This window comes from Cervus elaphus, chromosome 9 (genome assembly GCF_910594005.1).
Source record: "Cervus elaphus chromosome 9, mCerEla1.1, whole genome shotgun sequence".
Classification (NCBI taxonomy): domain Eukaryota; kingdom Metazoa; phylum Chordata; class Mammalia; order Artiodactyla; family Cervidae; genus Cervus; species Cervus elaphus.
The window spans coordinates 45,419,439-45,435,929 of NC_057823.1; the positions used below are offsets into that span (position 1 = coordinate 45,419,439).

The 16,491-nt window shown below is 56.6% G+C and overlaps 2 protein-coding genes, 1 long non-coding RNA gene and 1 other non-coding gene across 6 annotated transcripts; 2 read left to right on the forward strand and 2 right to left on the reverse strand.

Moving 5' to 3' along the window:
- Window positions 1–19: 19 nt before the first annotated feature.
- NDUFS7 (NADH:ubiquinone oxidoreductase core subunit S7) lies at window positions 20–6,245 on the forward strand. Of its 3 annotated transcripts, none has more exons than XM_043912690.1 (9): window positions 20–69; window positions 277–376; window positions 2,028–2,061; window positions 2,963–3,031; window positions 3,391–3,508; window positions 4,725–4,904; window positions 4,989–5,035; window positions 5,495–5,583; window positions 6,082–6,245. In XM_043912690.1, the coding sequence occupies exons 2-9, from the start codon at window positions 361–363 to the stop codon at window positions 6,177–6,179; spliced, it is 651 nt and encodes a 216-aa protein (XP_043768625.1). In that variant the 5' UTR covers window positions 20–69; window positions 277–360; the 3' UTR covers window positions 6,180–6,245. The 3 variants fall into 3 exon arrangements, with proteins under 3 accessions (XP_043768625.1, XP_043768626.1, XP_043768624.1); XM_043912691.1 differs by having other exon boundaries at window positions 31–122; XM_043912689.1 differs by lacking the exons at window positions 20–69; window positions 277–376 and adding an exon at window positions 383–566.
- Window positions 24–97, forward strand: TRNAN-GUU. The gene has a single exon. It is a non-coding gene; the product is annotated as a tRNA-Asn (tRNA).
- A 414-nt stretch (window positions 6,246–6,659) lies between the features above and the next one.
- GAMT (guanidinoacetate N-methyltransferase) lies at window positions 6,660–9,736 on the reverse strand. Its single transcript, XM_043912688.1, has 6 exons — window positions 9,478–9,736; window positions 8,338–8,483; window positions 8,157–8,220; window positions 7,791–7,858; window positions 7,480–7,590; window positions 6,660–7,006 (listed from the first exon to the last, which is right to left on the reverse strand). The coding sequence occupies exons 1-6, from the start codon at window positions 9,656–9,658 to the stop codon at window positions 6,866–6,868; spliced, it is 711 nt and encodes a 236-aa protein (XP_043768623.1). The 5' UTR covers window positions 9,659–9,736; the 3' UTR covers window positions 6,660–6,865.
- Window positions 9,737–13,267: 3,531 nt separating this feature from the next.
- Window positions 13,268–16,357, reverse strand: LOC122700091. The gene is made up of 3 exons (XR_006342723.1): window positions 16,125–16,357; window positions 14,663–14,757; window positions 13,268–13,601 (listed from the first exon to the last, which is right to left on the reverse strand). It is a non-coding gene; the product is annotated as an uncharacterized LOC122700091 (long non-coding RNA).
- Between the last annotated feature and the right edge of the window lie 134 nt (window positions 16,358–16,491).

The window sequence follows — 16,491 nt, forward strand, 5'->3', positions numbered from 1 at the left end:
GCCTGCAATTCAGCCGCAACGCTGTCTCTGTGGCGCAATCGGTTAGCGCGTTCGGCTGTTAACCGAAAGGTTGGTGGTTCGAGCCCACCCAGGGACGTAGCTTACGCTTTTTGCTTCCCCGGGTAAGAAGAGAGTGGGCTACCCTCTTCCTTTTGCCAAGACTCTCCGCGCGTACCTCTGTGTTCTATTTCCGCGTGAGGTGTCCGCAATCGCGCGGCGGTGGGGCGTCCACAAAGGTGGAACGTCCCAACCCGAGTTCCGGTTTTTCCGCACCAGCCGAGCCGCTTTGGGCGACGGCCCGGGGCATCCGGAGCGCTACAGAGGACGGACCGTAGAGGTTGTCTGAAGGCCGAGGCCAAGATGGCGGCGCTGGCGGGTGAGCGGGTTGGGGCGGCGGGGTCTGGGCTTGGGTCGCTCCGGGAGACTTTACCCCCAGCCGCTCGGGCAAGCGGAGGCCGAGTGTGATACAGGCTGCCATCTTTGGGAGGAATTCCAGGCTGGGGCAGAACGGGCCCACATTTCGTCCAGGATGCTGCCTCTGAAATTCCCGGGAAGAGGCGGCGCCGGTGGGTACAGCCCTGACAGGGAGAAAAGTGAGGCCCAGAGAGAGGCTGGGACCCCTGGAGGTCACGCGCCCTGGCAGGGCCGGAACGCGACTCAGGGCAGCCTGCCACTCTGGGAAGGGGTCGGTCACCGGCTGAGCAGGCGTCCTAACCCTGGCTGCTCCAGGGCCCTTTCCTCCTCCGATTAGCGATTAAGCACATAGGATGGATTCCCAGGATTGTAAAGGAAAGTGGGTATCCTGACAGCTGTCAAGATACTGTCTGGAAACCAGGAATCTGTTCGCAGTCCGGGTGCTTCATTAGTCATGCCTGGAAGGCCAGGGTCTAGTGGCAGTTCTGCCAACTGCTGTGTCCTTGAAGGAATGGAGTGGGCACTTTCCTTTACACATGGTTGGCAGCAGTCCCTGTGGCGTAGTTGAGAAATCATTGTCATTTCTGTTGGTGAAATGCCTGCGTCCTGCTAATAATGCTGTAGTTTTGGCTATACTCAGATTTTAAGGAAAGGCCAAATTTTTAGTAAGATGCGGGTGACCATAAAATGGGTATTTTTCCTTCCCGTGCAAGTTCACCGGCCTTCTGAATCCTTACCAGCAGCCTCTTGCTAAGTCTGGACGAGAGGTTGGAATTCCCTCAGCTTGGAGGTGAAAGCCATTTACTGTGCTGTGAATTTATCCAAAGCCCTAAGGTCAGGTTGAGGGGCTGAGGCTGAGAGAGAGGCAGCTCACACAGGAGTCAGGAGTTACCCAGCCTCTGGGACTCCAAAACTCCCAGCCCAGGGCCTGGAGCCTCGCTGAAGTCTGTGGATATGTTGACTTGACACACATCTGTCTGTCTGAGTCAAGGCCATGACAGACACTAAGGGAAGCCAGGGAGGCCCTCGCATCTGGGGCAGGTAGGCACCACACAAGAACATGTGGATGTGGCAGGATCAGGAGGACCTAGGAAGCTAGTGTAGACCCAGGCAGTTGAGCTGAAACCCGTCCCACAAGAAGGGCCGGGTGCTCCAGGCAGAGAGCATGGCAAGTGCAAGGCCCTGAGGCAGGTGGGACACTGATGTGCCTGAGGAAAGGAGCACTGGCCTCCAGTGTGGACTGTGTCGTTGGAAACAGGGGAATGACACTGGACACTGTCTAGTGTCTGCTTCATATTCTGAAAGATGGCTTTTTTTTTTTTGGCTATACCTCACAGCTTGCAGAATCTTAGTTCCCTGACCGGGAATCAAACTCGGGCCCCTTGCAGTGGAAGCACGGAGTCCTGACCCCTCGACCACCAGGGAAGTCCCCTGAAAGATCGCTCTGTACCAAACATTTGTTAAATGGAGTCTAGATAGACTGAGGGTGAGAGAGGGGGATGCTAGGTTCTGGCAGGCAATTGCCTGGCTGGACACTCCCGGCCGGTGTGGCCTCTGATGCTGTCTCAGCTCACTGCCCACTCACTGCCTCCACCCTGTGGTTCTCTCTGCAGCTCCCCGCCTGCTCCGCCCGATCCTTGCTGTGCGGTGAGTGCCTGCCTCCGACTCTGATCCTGACCCTCTACCCATAGCAGTGAGGCCCTGGCCGGGAGGGGCTTAAATGGTGCCAATAGGGTGCCTCAGACTTGGGAGGGTCCTCCAGCAGCACCAGGTTGGGGGCCGTCTGGCCTCCAGACCCATGTCTCCCTGCTCTCGTGCCCTCAACTCAGCCATTACCTGGCACTGGAAGGCTTCTGGTACATTTGCTCAGGCAGCAGCCCTGTGCAGACCTCCTTGGGACGGGAAGGCAGGTGGCTGCCAGGGCCTTGGTGCAAACAAAGCCCAGAAATCCAGCCCCAGCCCCGAGCTTTCAGGGACACAGCAGATCTCAGGGGAGGGTCTTCTGTTTTTTTTTTTAATACCAAAAACATTTTGTCTTGGGTTGCAGCTGATTAACAATGTTGTGATAGTTCCAGTGAACAGTGAAGAGGCTCAATCATATATATACATGTGTCCACTCTCCCCCAAACCCCAGGGGAGGGTCTTCTTAATGGAGGGGAGTTGGGGGCTCTGAGGACTCTGTGGATTTGGGCTGATTTTATTTTGATAGGCTTTTCCCCTGGGAATAAAATAGATAATGCAAAGCAAAGGGAAAGTGGGAAAAACAAGGAAAATTTCAGATGCAGAGCAGGTACTCTCTAGATCAGGGATCAGCAGATTTGTTTCTGCAAAGGGCCACATAGTGGACATTTTCGACTCTGGCTCTTTAAAAACAGCCATAGCCACCAAGAAAGTGAACGGGCATGGCTGTGTGTCAGTAAAGCTTAATTTACAAAAACAGGCGGAAGGCTATATTTGGCCCCTGGTCGGTCCCCCCATGCTGGTCCCGGGGTGACCCTGTCAGCAGGCGCCCCGGGCTCCCTGTCATGTGTGGTCTGTCTCTTGGCAGCTCTGGCATGGGTGCTGCTCTGCAGGTGCGCGGGGTCCATTCGAGCATGGCCGCTGACAGCCCGAGCAGGTAAGGCCGGCCTTCCTGGGAGCTAGCCCCCCCCACCCTTGCCTGCACAGCAGTGGCCTGTGGTAACCCTGGGGCCCTCCCACCACCCAGTGGGGCCATACCAGGGATCCCTGCCCTCAGAGTCCTGCCCAGCCCCCTCCTGCACATCCAGACTGATGGCTGCACATGTCCAGACCAGGAGCTTCCTGACAGAGTGTCAGCCAAACCTGTTTTCCAGTTGAGGAGACCAAGTCCTTGAGAGGACAAGGTCCCACTGGGACTGCAATGAGGCATGTCCTGCCCCAGGCCTGGGCAGCAGGTGGGGGCAGAGGGGGCGCCTGCCTGGCTGACGCCTCCCCATGCCATGTGTCTGTGTCCAGCACCCAGCCTGCCATATCCCAGGCCAGAGCCGTGGTCCCCAAACCTGCCGCACTTCCCAGCAGCCGGGGCGAGTATGTGGTGGCCAAGCTGGACGACCTCATCAACTGGGCACGCCGGGTGAGCCCCTCCCTGTCTCCGTCCCTCAGGCCCCTGCTGCCAAGTGTCCACAGAGCGGGCCAGGCCCCTCTGTGTGAAGACCTGAGGCTCTAATTCTCAAGATCTCTGCCCTTCCCCCTGCCACCTCCCAGAGAGGATGATCCACCTCCTTCCTGTCCTTCTGTCTTCTGTTCCTCTTTTTTCTCTTTTAATGTAAAACCCATGTTTTTAACTGGAAATGGGTGATGAAAACAGTAGCTCCTTCCCAGCAGATATCCTAACTTCCACCCCACCCCCCGTGTTGGCCTTGGGACAGTCTGCTATCCTTGTGCTCATCTGTGTCTCCCTCAGGACACGTGTCCTCTGCCCTAGGACAGGGGCTCCTTTCAGTGCCCCTAGGGCGCCCCGCTGGGGAACAGGCCCCTATTGATGGTGCTGTAAAATGTCCATGTGTGACCAGCAGGGCTGCAGTGAGCGCCCCTCCAGACCCGCAGCTCCAGGGTGGCCATGTCACTGTGGCCAGGCACTGTGGAGTCGGCCACTGTGGGCACCGCTTGGGTGCCCTGCCATGTTGGGCTGCCCTTGCCCTCTGGTGGCCTAAGCCCTGTCACCTGAATTAGCACATTTGCAGGGCAGCAGGGACCTTGGCCAGATCCCAGAATGGACACAGACAAGCAGAGAGAACAGCTAGGATGGTGGGAATCAGACACCACAAGTTGGAGGGAAGTCAGGATGCATCCAGGAGGCCTTCCTGGAGGAATTGGTCCTTTGAGTTCAGGCACTGTTGGGAACAAGGCCCTGCAGGGGCTTAATCGCAAGCTCTAAATCTGTGCCAGGTGTAATCACTGGGTGCTCAGAGCAGCATGTGCCATATTGGAGGCCAGATTTAGGGGAGACTGGGGTTGTGTGCACTGTATCATTAAAACTATTTGCACTTGGTTTTAGGGCTTTTCTGTTTGTTTTTCTTTTTGGTAATGTGGCTGCTGGGAAGCATGGACCCACTGGCCAAACTCACTTTCCCTTCCTGGCAGGCAGTCCTGGGCTGGGGCAGCATGCTCAGGCTGGTGACCAGCATCCAGAATGCCTTGGGGTTTGGAGGTCATGTAGTCACTGTGGGCTAAGGTGTCATCTTTGAAGAAAGGCTAGGCATTTGGATTTTTCTTTGTGAAATCGCCCAATTTCTTTAAATATGGTGGGCCCCTCAGTCTACTCACTGGCTACCCACCCTGCCCTGCAGAGCTCGATGTGGCCCATGACCTTCGGCCTGGCCTGCTGTGCCGTGGAGATGATGCACATGGCGGCACCCCGCTATGACATGGACCGCTTTGGCGTGGTCTTCCGTGCCAGCCCACGCCAGTCCGATGTGATGATCGTTGCTGGGACGCTCACCAACAAGATGGCCCCTGCGCTCCGCAAGGTGGGCCCAGCCCCAAGGCTCACCCTTACTCTCCATCCCCCACCCCCCAGCCTTGAGCCGCACACAGACTCCTGTCTCTTCCAGGTCTATGACCAGATGCCAGAACCCCGCTACGTCGTATCCATGGGGAGGTGAGTGCCCAGCAGGGCAGGGTCGGATGACAGACAGGCCGGTGACACACTGGTCTCTCTCCTATCTCCTTTCTGTGCTGCCTTCTGACGGGGGTCGTCCAGAATGTCCCCTTCTGCCCTGTGACAGCCATGCCCCCACCCCACAGCCTGTCCAGTTCCTGTCTGTGTCCATGGTAGGACCATGGGAGGTACATCCTGCTCTGGGGGGCTGCAGCCTTCTCCCCACCTGGCCAGCTCCTATTTCTCCAGGCTGTGTAGTCATCTAATTTCTTGGTGGAGGTGGAATTGACATACTATAAAATTCTCCCTTTCAAAATGTACTGTTCCGTGAGTTTTGGCGCATTTAGTGTTGTGCACCCATCGTATCTATGGAAGAGGTGTGGGCTGGGGGCTGGGAGGGGGGAGAGAGGTGGCCAGGTTGGTGGGAAAGGCCCTCACAGCCCCGCTCCCCTCCCCCAGCTGCGCCAACGGAGGTGGCTACTACCACTATTCCTACTCAGTGGTGCGGGGCTGCGACCGTATCGTTCCAGTGGACATCTACGTCCCAGGTGAGCCCCCACGGGGCGCACAGAACCCCGTCTCCCCCATTGAGAGGGCTCACCCTGTGAAGCATGAGCAGACCTAGGGTCCCAGAAGAGTGGCACCCCAGCCTTTTCCCCGTCGTCCGTGGAAGGTCTTCCCAGCTGTAGGTCTTTGACTTTACCAGGATTCAGCTCGCTCCAGTCTGCCCCCAGCTCTTTGAAAGGGCCCTGGGGGGCGGGGCAGTGTGGCCTGGATGTCAGCAGGCCGCCCACACTTGTCTCCTGGGTCCCTAGCCAGGTAACGTGGGGGTGAGGGCCGTGGACAGGGCAGATCACCTGGGTGGGGCCCTCCGGGCCTTCCCCCACCTATGTCTTGGCCTGGAAGTCAGTCCTGGGTTCATTCCGTCTGGCGGGCCTGGACCCCGAGGGTGGCCCCGCCCACCTGCCCACCCCCAGGCCCATCCCAACTGGTGTTGGTTGAAGGGGTCAGGAGCTTGAGACACCACTCGCACCGCTCCGCTCTAGGCTGCCCGCCTACGGCCGAGGCCCTGCTCTACGGCATTCTGCAGCTGCAGAAGAAGATCAAACGGGAAAAGAGGTTGCGGATCTGGTACCGCAGGTAGTGCTGGCGCCCGGCCGCCCTGTACATCGTCCCCCCAAGAGGCGGTCAATAAACCCGATCAACCTTCCCTGCGCTCCCGCCCAGCGTGCTCTGTGGGCGGGGCTGGGGGCCTGCGGGGAGGGCGGGGCCTTGCTCTCGTGTAGGGGGAAGCTGAAGCCCCGGGAGGGCGTCGAGTCAGAGGAAACAGGATGATGGGAGAGTTGGGGTGCAGCCTGACTGGGTGGGACCAGAGGGTCTGGATCTTGGGGCTGCCACCCTGTGTGGCCCTGACCTAGTTCCGCCTCTTCTGAGGACCTCAGGTGCCCACCAGCGGGAGGGCGGGACGGGCCATCGGTGATTGATTGTCAGTGTCTGCCAAGGGCGGGACGGGAGATCGGGAAACTAGTGGGGAATGGCCACCGGCTCCTAAAAGCCCTTGTAGCAGATTTCTTTCCTTTTACCATTCTTTAGAGAGGCAGGAAAAGTAAAAGCAAACACACACTTGTGTCCCACTGCTGATGGGCCAGACCAGCATTAGCGTTTATTTCATCCCCAGGTCCTCTGGCAGAGAGGGACAGGGAAGCTGGCGTGGGTCTGGACCAGGGCTGAGGGCTGGAGCCCTCAATTCCGGTCACAAAGGCACTGAGTAGGGGTAGGGGTTCCCGAAACCCAGGTCCCCCAGGCGGCGTGGGCAGCTGGCCCTTGGGCTCAGTGCTTGGTGACCAGGGGCGTGATCATCCGCGGGAAGGAGTAGTAGCGGCAGTCGGCTGGCGGGACCAGCTCCAAGATCTGCGTGCGGATGTTATCCCGCCGGAAGCCCGCCTCCAGCAGGGCCGGCACCTGCGTCTCCTGGCCAGAGGGAGGCGCCAGGTCACGGGGAGTGGGGGGCAGTGGTGACCTCTGCTGACCGCCCTTCTGCCAGGTACCCTGGGGCCTAGGCGGGGTCGGAGGCCTGGGTGTGGGTGTCTCCCGGTGTTCAAACACCACTTCCAGGCTGTTAGGGTGTATCGCCTAGTTCGTCTTCGCAGATAGAGGAAACCAAGTGGGCAAAGGCCCGAGACAAAGGTGGCCAGAAGAATAAAGAGAAGCCTGGGTGCAGGAGGGCAGAGGGAGGGGTGCGGGGACTCTGGGCTGCATCCCTGTATCCCCAGGGCCTGGGGGAGCCACCAGATGTCAGTCTGGAGAGACTGACCTCTCCTGATGTACAAGTGGGCACTGAGTCCACCGAGATCAGCCCCTAGGGCCGGCGGAAGCCAGGGACTCTCCCCAGATCACAGCTGCTTCCCCACCCAGAGTCACTGCCCCGGATGGGGGTGGGGCACCTCAAACATGGTGGTGATGTCCGAATACTTGGTCTTCATCAGCTCCCCCCAGGAGGTGAGGTTACAGTAGGTGAGGACACCCCCTGGCTTCAGCAGGCGGAAGGCATGGTCCTGGGAGTGGGGGTGAGGGTGAACAGTGGTCAGGAAGGGATGTGAGGGTGGGCAGAGGTGTTCCCAGCAGACCTCCCACCTCCTGGCAGGTCAGGGGAATAGTGGAAGGAGAGGTGACCCTGTATGGACAGCAGGTGCCCCCCACGGGGCTGGCCCTCCATCCTGGGGCTGGTAGCCCACATTCCACCATCAGGCCCTACCCGAATGAAGTTGAACTGGTGAGTGTGCCAGGTCTCCTCCGACAGCGGGTACGTATCGTACAGGATCCCTGTGTGGGAGGATGGAAGTCACATGGTTGGGGGGGGCAGCCTCACCGGGCAGGGCTGCCAGTAGGAGCCTCAGGGAGGCCCGAAGTGCCACAGCCACTTGTACGCATCATGTCTCTTCCGTCCTTCAGGAGGTATATGCACACCTGCGTGCCAGGCTCCTGGACGTGCATCCGTCCGTGCCTGCCTCTTGGCTCTGCACCCCAGTGAAACGTCGAGGCTTCATAAGCAGGCAGAGGGGCTGGCAGACCCAGCAGAGCCTCCCCCACCCCCCCCCCCCCAGCTCCCAGAGCCCCTCACCATCAAAGTGACTGTCTGGCAGGGTGGGTGCCACCTCCTCCCACAGGCCTTTCAAGGGAACCACCTTGGGGCAGAGGAGAAAAGAAGGCTAAGTCAGAGGGGGCCCAGAACTCCCATCTGTTAGGAGGGAAGGGGCAAGGCCTTCACCCTGAAGACAGGGACCAAGGGCAGAGACAGGCACCTTATGTGGCTGCTGCAGGGCCCAATCCTGGAGCCGCTGGAAGACGCCCTCGTTGCACTCAATGATCCAGTGCTCCTCGATGGGAGCCTCCTGCACCTTTGTGGCTGCGATGGCCATGCCGAAGCCCACTTCTAGCACCCGGCCCCCTAGGCAGACAGAGAGCCCAGGTGTTAACCCGCTGGGTGGGGCTGATGAGGCCACCTGGAGGAGGGGGCACGGGGGCAGGGCTTTGACGGGGAGAAACATTTGCCACAAGGACCGGGCGGCACAGAGCAGAGGTGGGACAGAACACAGCAGCTCTGAGAGGGAACAGCGTGGGCCTGGGCCAGCAGCCAGGGAGGGTGGCCTACCAGGGAGGCCCCGGACAACGGCCACTGGGCTGGCCAGGCCAGGAGGCAGGACAGACCCTGGACTTTGAGCCCTGGCCCAGGCTGTTTACACTGAGGGTGCTTATCTGCCAATTTGGGCAGTCCCCCAGCCCCGCAACAGTGAAGTCAACAAAGGACAAGGAAGAACCAGGATTCAAGGCCCAGGCCTGGAACAGGAGGGCAGGGACTGATCCCCTTTGGGTCAAAGACGGAGGCAGAGAAACACCCTAACTAAGCAGGGACACTGGCTGTGCCCATTTGGTAGATGGGGACACAGAGGCCCAGAGGTGGCATGCACAGCCTCTGGGGTCGTGGGGATCCCTGAGCACCCCATGGGCTCTGACACCTGGTGCAGGGCCACCTTCGACAGCTGTCTCCCGGCCTCAGCTTTCCCGGAGCTATTCTTAGCTGAGGCGGGCCTCCCGCGACTCCTAGGCAGACTCCAAATCCCTACGTGGGCTTGGGCAGCACCTCGCCAGGCTGCCATTCCCCGTCCTCGACCTCGCGCGGGGTGGGGGTGGGGGGGACCGGAGGCTGAGTTCCGCATCTGAGGACCCATCCCCCGATTCACCCCCATCCCCGAGTCGGGGCGTCAGTGCTCCTGGAGAGGGCTTTCCTGGTACTCAAGGCGCCCGCAGCGCCCCCGGGACAACCCCGCTGCCCCAGCGAGCGGCCCTACATTCCAGGCGAGGAAAGAATGCGCACAGAGACTCCGCCGCGTCGCCGGAGAGCGGGCTGGCCTCGGTCGGCCCCGCTCGCCGGGCCGGGCTACCTCTGGAGGCGGCGGCAGCCGCCAACGCGTGCATGTAGGGGGTCTCCCAGCGCTCCATCACCGGCTTGCCCAGGATCTGCAGGTGCGTGTCCGACGCGTCGTAGGCCGCGGGCGCAGCCCGCCAGGCGGGGCTGCAGTTCTCGCCGGGCGCGAAGATAGGGGTCGCGGCGGGGGCGCTCATACTGCGGGATAGACCGCACACCCTGCAAGCTCCGGAGGGGCAGAGCCGCGTCCCTGCAGGGCCTTCTGGGCAGGGGGCGGGGCGGGGCGGGGCGGGTGGTGGGCGGGATGAAAGGCCCAGGGCACATGGCGCGAGCTCATTGCGCGGCGGCACGAGCGGCCTCTAGCGGCTGTGGTGGAAAAGGCGGCCCTCGGTGGGTCCCGGATCCCTTCGACGGTCCCTCCTCGCTAAGTCTCCAGCGCCTGGCGGGTAGACCAGGCACTGGAGCCCTCGGGGTCCTCACCCTGTCGCTTTCCTGCCTCAGTTTCCTCATCTGTCACCACCGACTGCATCAACATCCCCCTCCTTGCTGGAGTGTGAAGGTCTAAGGATTTTCCAGGCAGGTTTGGAAGTGCTTTAAAGTGTTTACAATTAGTCGTCCTTCAGAAGTGTTGCAGTGGCTTCTTTTATCCTTTTATCCTTATTTAATTTTTAGTTTTGGGCGTGCCACATGGCTTATGGGATCTTATTTCCCTGACCAAGGATTGAAACTTGGATGCACAGTGAAAGCGCCACCAAGTCCCAACCCCTGGACTACCAGGGAGTTCCCTTATCCCTCCTCATTTTACAGGTGGAGAAACTAATGCTCCACAGGCAAAGCTGGCAACCTCACGGCTGTGAGTGCACGGGTGCAGGGACCCAGAACAAGCCCTGACAACCCCTCCTGAGCTCAGATCATCCCCCCCCCCCCCCCCCGCATGCCACCTGAGACCCCAGAGGCCTAATGAGCAGCTCAGGGCACAGAGGCCTCTAGCGCTGGGACTGAAACACCCACCCCAGCAGTCAGCAGTTGCCAGATCCTCCTCCCCAGGACAGTAGGCAGGACAGCCCACCCCTGCTGTCTCGCCCCAGGGCAGCCTGGGAGTCAGCTATGTCCTCTGCCTGCCATGCTGGGACCCGGCCCCAAGTGGAGCTGGGATGTCCTCCAGGCTCTTCCTTTTCCTGTCTGTCTGCACACCGGGGGCCCCTGGGTGTGAATCTGGAACACTCCATCCCTGCCAAACCTTTTGCACATCCCAGTGAACATGTGGGAAAACTGAGGCCCAAAGAGGCTGAGGTCTGAACAAAGATCCATACAGCCAAAGCTATGGTTTTCCCAGTAGTCACGTACAGTTGTGAGAGTTGAACCATAAAGAAGGCTGAGGGCGGAAGAACTGATGCTTTTGAACTATAGTGCTGGAGAAGTCTCTTGAGGGCCCTTTGAATTGCAAGAAGATCAAACCAGTCAATCCTAAAGGAAATCAATCCTGAATATTCATTGAAAGGGCTAATGCTGAAGCTCCAATACTTTGGCCACCAAAGAGCTGACTCATTGGAAAAAATCCTGATGCTGGGAAAGATTGAAGGCAAGAGGAGAAGAGAGTGACAGAGAATGAGACTGTTAGATAACATCATCGACTCAATAGACATGAATCTGAGCAAACTGTGGGAAATAGTGTTGGACAGGGAGCCTGGCGTGATGCAATCCACGGGGTCACAGAGAGTTGGACATGACAGCGAATGAACAACAACAAGCCACGCCCTTCTGTGTCTGCCTCTGGATGGCTGCTAACAGCCCTGACCTGGCTCCAGACTCCTCCCCACAGGCCCTGCCCACCCCCTGCAGAGCTCCTGTGTCCTTCCTGCCCCCAGTCCTTTGCACACACACTCTCCCCTGCCTAGACAGCTTCTCTACTCTCCTGGCCTGGTTGTCTTCTCTTTCTGCTTCATGGCTGCAGCCACACCTCCTCTGGGAGGCACCCCCCTTCCAGGCTGAGTACAGCCCATTTGAAGCTGTTTTATCTCTGGTACCTCTCTTTGGTATTTTACTCACTGAAGGTATTTCTTTAAGGTCTGTCTGACCCACCTGGTACACAGAAAGTGCTTGATTAAATCTTGGGGGTACACTGGTTCTCATATGGTCTGGATGGAAGAGACTCTCAGGAAGAGGCACGGTGAATAGATGTCCCAGGCACCAGGCACCAGGGCTTGGCTCACACTGCTTTTTGTCTCACGTGAGTTCATGTTGTCTAGTTACGGCTGTGCTGGGCACTGTGGTGGGGGCTTTGCAGGCATGCACCCCAGTATCCTTGAGCCACCCATGTACACAGGAGGCACTCACTAATGTCACCCATCAAGCAATGCCCCAGAATGCCTAGCCAGAGACAGGGGAAGGCAGGCTGTATTCATTAGCTATTGTTGTTGTTCAGTCACAAAGTCATGTCTGACTCTCTGTGACCCCATGGACTGTAGCCCGCCAGGCTCCTCTGTCCATGAAATTCTCCAGGCAAGAACACTGGAGTGTGTTTCCATTTCCATCCCCCAAGGGATCGTCCAGACCCAGGGATCGAACCCACGTCTCCGGCATTGGCAGGTGTGTTCTTTACTGCTGAGCCTCCAGAGAAGCCCTCATTGCTATTGCTATATAACAGACTGCCCCAAATGTAGCCGCTTAAAACAACCCAGTTTAGCATCTTTCTGTGGGTCAGATTCAGGTGCAGCTTAGCAGGTCCTCTGCTTCACAGCCTGTGGCATGGCTGCAACTGAGATGCTGCCCAGGGCTGGGGGACTCATCTGAAACCCCAGCTGGGGACAGGTCCACTTCCAGGGTTGCTCACCGGAAGTTGGCTGCATTCAGTTCCTGGCCACCTGGGTCTTCCTGAATTTTCACCTTGGTTTCCAGCAAGACGGAAGTCAGAACCGTTTACAGTCTGGTCACAGGACATCCTCATACCCTGGTCATGTCCTATTGGTTAGAAGCCAGGTGCACAAGGGTAGGGACCCCAGGAGCCTATGAGGTAGGGGTCACTCTCAGAAGCTGCTGCCCACTCAGACGCTAAGAGGAAGCCATGGGCAGAGGAGGGAGTCAGCACTGTCACCTGCAGCTTTGCTGTCAGGAGACATGGAACCTCCCGTGTCTGGTCAGGCTGCCACTTCCCAGTAGTTGCCGGCAAACAGCCGGGACTCCATCCCCAAGAGTGGCTGAGAGCATAGCACAACCTGGCTGGCAACTCAGCCCAGGGGTCTCTGTTCCAGCCTCAGTGGCTGGTGTCCTCTTCTCTCAGTGGAGTGACTACTCTTGCCCCGCTGATGTCTTCAAATAAACGACACATGGTGGTTCCTTGTGTCCACTTTTCTCAAGAGAGCCTAGCGTGCGTGCCCTAGTATCTGCATTTCACAGACTTGGACTCAGAGAAAGAAGGTGACTTTCTCAAGGACACACAGTGAATCAGTGGCAGAGAGGATGGGAACAGGTGTGTACCTGACTCCAGACTGCAGTCTTCAAAGATGTTTTAAAAGAAGGAAAATATTTATTTTCTGATTAGAAAGGTGACACAGTTGAACAAAAGAGTCCAACGTTATAGAGTTGGCAAACTCTGGCCTGCGGGTCACATCCCCTTTCTGTGGTTTTGTTATAGCGTCAGTAGATAAAGAATCTGCCTGCCAATGCAGGAGACACAGGAGATGCAGGTTTGATCCCTGATGGGGAAGATCCTCTAGAGAAGGGAATGGCAACCCACTCCAGTAGTCTTGCCTGGGAAATCCCATGGACAGAGGAGCCTGGTGGGGTACAGTCCATGGGATCATAAAGAGTCAAATACAACTGAGTGACTAAGCAGGCAAGGATGTACGTGAGCTAAGAATGTTTTTTTTACATCTTTAAATGGTTGAATGAAAATCAAAGTATTTTGAGACACATGGAAATTATATGACAGTCACATTGGTGTGGCTGTAAATAAAGTTGATAGTCAAAAAAAAAAAAAAGTTGATAGTCACAGCTATTCGTTTCCATATAAACTCTGGTGCTTTCCGATTATAACAGCACAGAGTCATTGCCACGGACGTTCAGAGCCGAAAACATTTACTGTGTGGCCCTGAACAGAAAGCTTCCAAGCCCCCTTCCAGAGCAGCCCGCAGCTCCTTCCTGGAAAATGAAAGTCACCCAGTTATTCAGCACATATCAAGTTCCTCACCCTGGGGGTCCTGCCCTGGCCCCACCCAGAGCTCAAAGCATATTGAGAGATGGACCAGAAATAAATAATAAGTGCATGTCACCTGGCAGCTATGACAAAACAAAATCCCCATGATCCCTGCCCCCTGTCCAGGTCTCTCCTCTACCAGGCAATGTCAATGCCATATGTTTTCTCTGTACACAATGTTACATATAGTTTTTAAATTAAAAGGGTCCAGTGGGCTTCCCAGGTGGCACTAGTGGTAAAGAACCCACTTGCCAATGCAGGAGACATAAGAGACGTGGGTTTGATCCCTGAGTTGGGTAGATTCCCTGGAGGAGGACCTGGCAACCCACTCCAGCATTCTTGCCTGGAGAATCTCATGAACAGAGGAGGCTGGTGTGCTATAGTCCCTGGGGTCTTGCACAGAGTCAGACACAACTGAGCGACTTAGGACACACAAAAAGGCATTTGTACATCCATGTTCATAGCAGTATTATGCACAATAACCAAAGGGTAGAAATTACCCAAGTGTCTGTCAATGGGTGATGAATAAACAGTATGTGGTCCTTCCACACATAGGGGACTATCACTCAGCCATGAAAAGGGATGAAGTGCTGCCACTCGCTGCCACATGGATGGACCTTGAAGACATGATGCTCAGTGAGAGAAGCCAGACACAGAAGGACACACACTGTTTGATTTCACTCACAGGAGGTCCCTAGAAGTGTCAGATCCAGAGACAGGAAGTAGATAGTGGGGCCAGGGACTGGGGGAGGGGATGGGAAGTCAGTGTTTCATGGGGACAGAGTTTCAGTTTGGGAAGATGAGAAAGTCAGGAGATGATTGGGGGAGGGGCTGCATGACAGTGTGAATGTGCTTAATGCCACTGAGCTCTGTACTGATACATGGTTACAATGGTAACTGGTATATTTTACTGCAATTGAGAAAAGGGCAAAACCTATATTCTGTGTATTGGGTATGCCTAAACCAACCCATGTTAGGAGTTACATTCAGGAAAGTGTGCACATACCTGTTTTTGATTCACTGTTCGCCCTTGGGTGGGAAGAAGGAAGTGAACGGGGAGGAGGGAAAAGCAAGCCGTCAAGTTCATCTCTTCAAAAAGATCTGAAGCAAAAGTTACAAAAATGCTAAAATGTGTTGGTTTCAGTGACAGGTACATGGCTGCTTGTTTTATCTTGAGTAAATGTCTGTGTTTTTATTTTTATTTATATATTTATTTTGCTGCATGGAGGATCTTAGTTCCCCAACTAGGGATTGAACCCCTGCCCCCTGCAATGGAGGGGTGTTGTCTTAACAATTGGGCTGCCAGGGAAGTCCCTAAAAGTACATTATTTTAAGCGATTTATGTCTGCCTTCCTTCATTTGACCACATCCTGTGCATTTCATTCACGCCCTTGTGGTTTATTTATCCAATCAACAATGGACGGACAGGTGAAGTGAAGTGAAAGTTGCTCATTCGTGCCTGACTCTTTGCAACCCCATGGACTATACAGTCCATGGAATTCTTCAGGCCAGAATACTGGAGTGGGTAGCCTTTCCCTTTGCCAGGGGATCTTCCCAACCCAGGGATTGAACCCAGGTCTCCCACATTGCAGGCGGATTCTTTACCAGCTGAGCCACCAAGGAAGCCCGGATGGACACACGGGTTGTTTCCCATTTTCTGATCTTCTAATAGTGGGGTGTGTGCATTAGGGCATGTCTATCTGTTTTCCCACTTGGGCCATGCTCCTCCCTCTCCTGCCAAGTGTTACAGGTTTCTTCTGACCTGAAAAGCTTTGCAAAGTCCCAGGGGAAGGACAGAACACCTCCCTGATGCTACCTGAGCTCACTGCTTTCCCCCTCCGCTGAGCCTCTGTTTCTCACCTGCAAATGGGGACTGATAAGTTACCCTCCTCCCATGGAATCGATTATGCCAACGTGCTTAGCAAATTGTAAAGTGACCTAAGTGAGGTATATTATAAATGTTTTATGTTATACTCTTGGCCTGACACCTGGTTCCTTCATTCCTCACAGTTCATTTGATTTTATGGTGAATCAGTTATATTGTTAGGCTACCAAGAGGCTGAAAAAGTGAGTGAAAAGTCACTAGGCAGCAGGAACCACCATCTGACAACAGCATACAGGTCAGTTTTTATCATATCATGGTCTATGGGTTGCTCCACCTCCCTTGTTGACGCGGTGGGCAGATTATTCTTTGTTGGGGGACTCTCCTGCCCATTGTAGGGTATTTAGCAGCACCCCAAGCCTCCACCCACTAGGTGCCAGTAGCACCCACAGCCAGTGGTGATAACCAAAACTGTATCTCCAGACATGGCTCAGTGTCCCCAGAGGAGGCTGAATCACCCTGGATGAAACCCACCCCTTGGCAGGACCATCCTTGGCACATGGCAGGGGCTCAATGTGTTTTCATAATCATTGGATCTACAGCCAACTGTTGGGTTTGATTCTAGTTTTTCCCCTGAGTGAGTGACCTTGGGCCGGTGATTCAGCCTCTCTGACCGTCGGTATCTTCTGGGGCAGCTGGAGCAGCTGAGGTGAGGGAGCTGAACGTAGGGCCCCCGCCTCCTGCGGTCTGGCGACGTGAGAGCGTGGCCAACATCCGGAGCTAACTCCACCCGCGTCCGCCGGCCCCCACTCGAGACCGAACAAGGAAGCCGCAGCCGCGCCTGCGTCCCGCAGTGCCTAGCCCAGAGCTCCCGGTCGCGCACGCGCCCCGCGCGGCCGCGCATGCACACACGCTCTCAGCACGCGCACGCACGCAGCTTGGCCCGCGCCCCCCCTCCGCGGGGCGGGGTCGGAGCCGGCGCGCGGGACTCCACTTCCCAGCATGCCCCGCGG

What these genes read in the sequence shown, in the direction of transcription:
- GAMT (XM_043912688.1), bottom strand. Translation starts at nt 9,658, where the DNA reads ATGAGCGCCCCCGCCGCGACCCCTATCTTCGCGCCCGGCGAGAACTGC. An exon ending in GGCTGCCGCCGCCTCCAGAG is followed by an intron (nt 8,484 to 9,477) that starts GTAGCCCGGCCC and finishes CTGTCTGCCTAG; the next exon opens with GGGGCCGGGTGCTAGAAGTG. An exon ending in CCCTGCAGCAGCCACATAAG is followed by an intron (nt 8,221 to 8,337) that starts GTGCCTGTCTCT and finishes CTCTGCCCCAAG; the next exon opens with GTGGTTCCCTTGAAAGGCCT.
- NDUFS7 (XM_043912689.1), top strand. Translation starts at nt 530, where the DNA reads ATGCTGCCTCTGAAATTCCCGGGAAGAGGCGGCGCCG. An exon ending in CGCCCGATCCTTGCTGTGCG is followed by an intron (nt 2,062 to 2,962) that starts GTGAGTGCCTGC and finishes GTCTCTTGGCAG; the next exon opens with CTCTGGCATGGGTGCTGCTC. An exon ending in AGTGGACATCTACGTCCCAG is followed by an intron (nt 5,584 to 6,081) that starts GTGAGCCCCCAC and finishes GCTCCGCTCTAG; the next exon opens with GCTGCCCGCCTACGGCCGAG.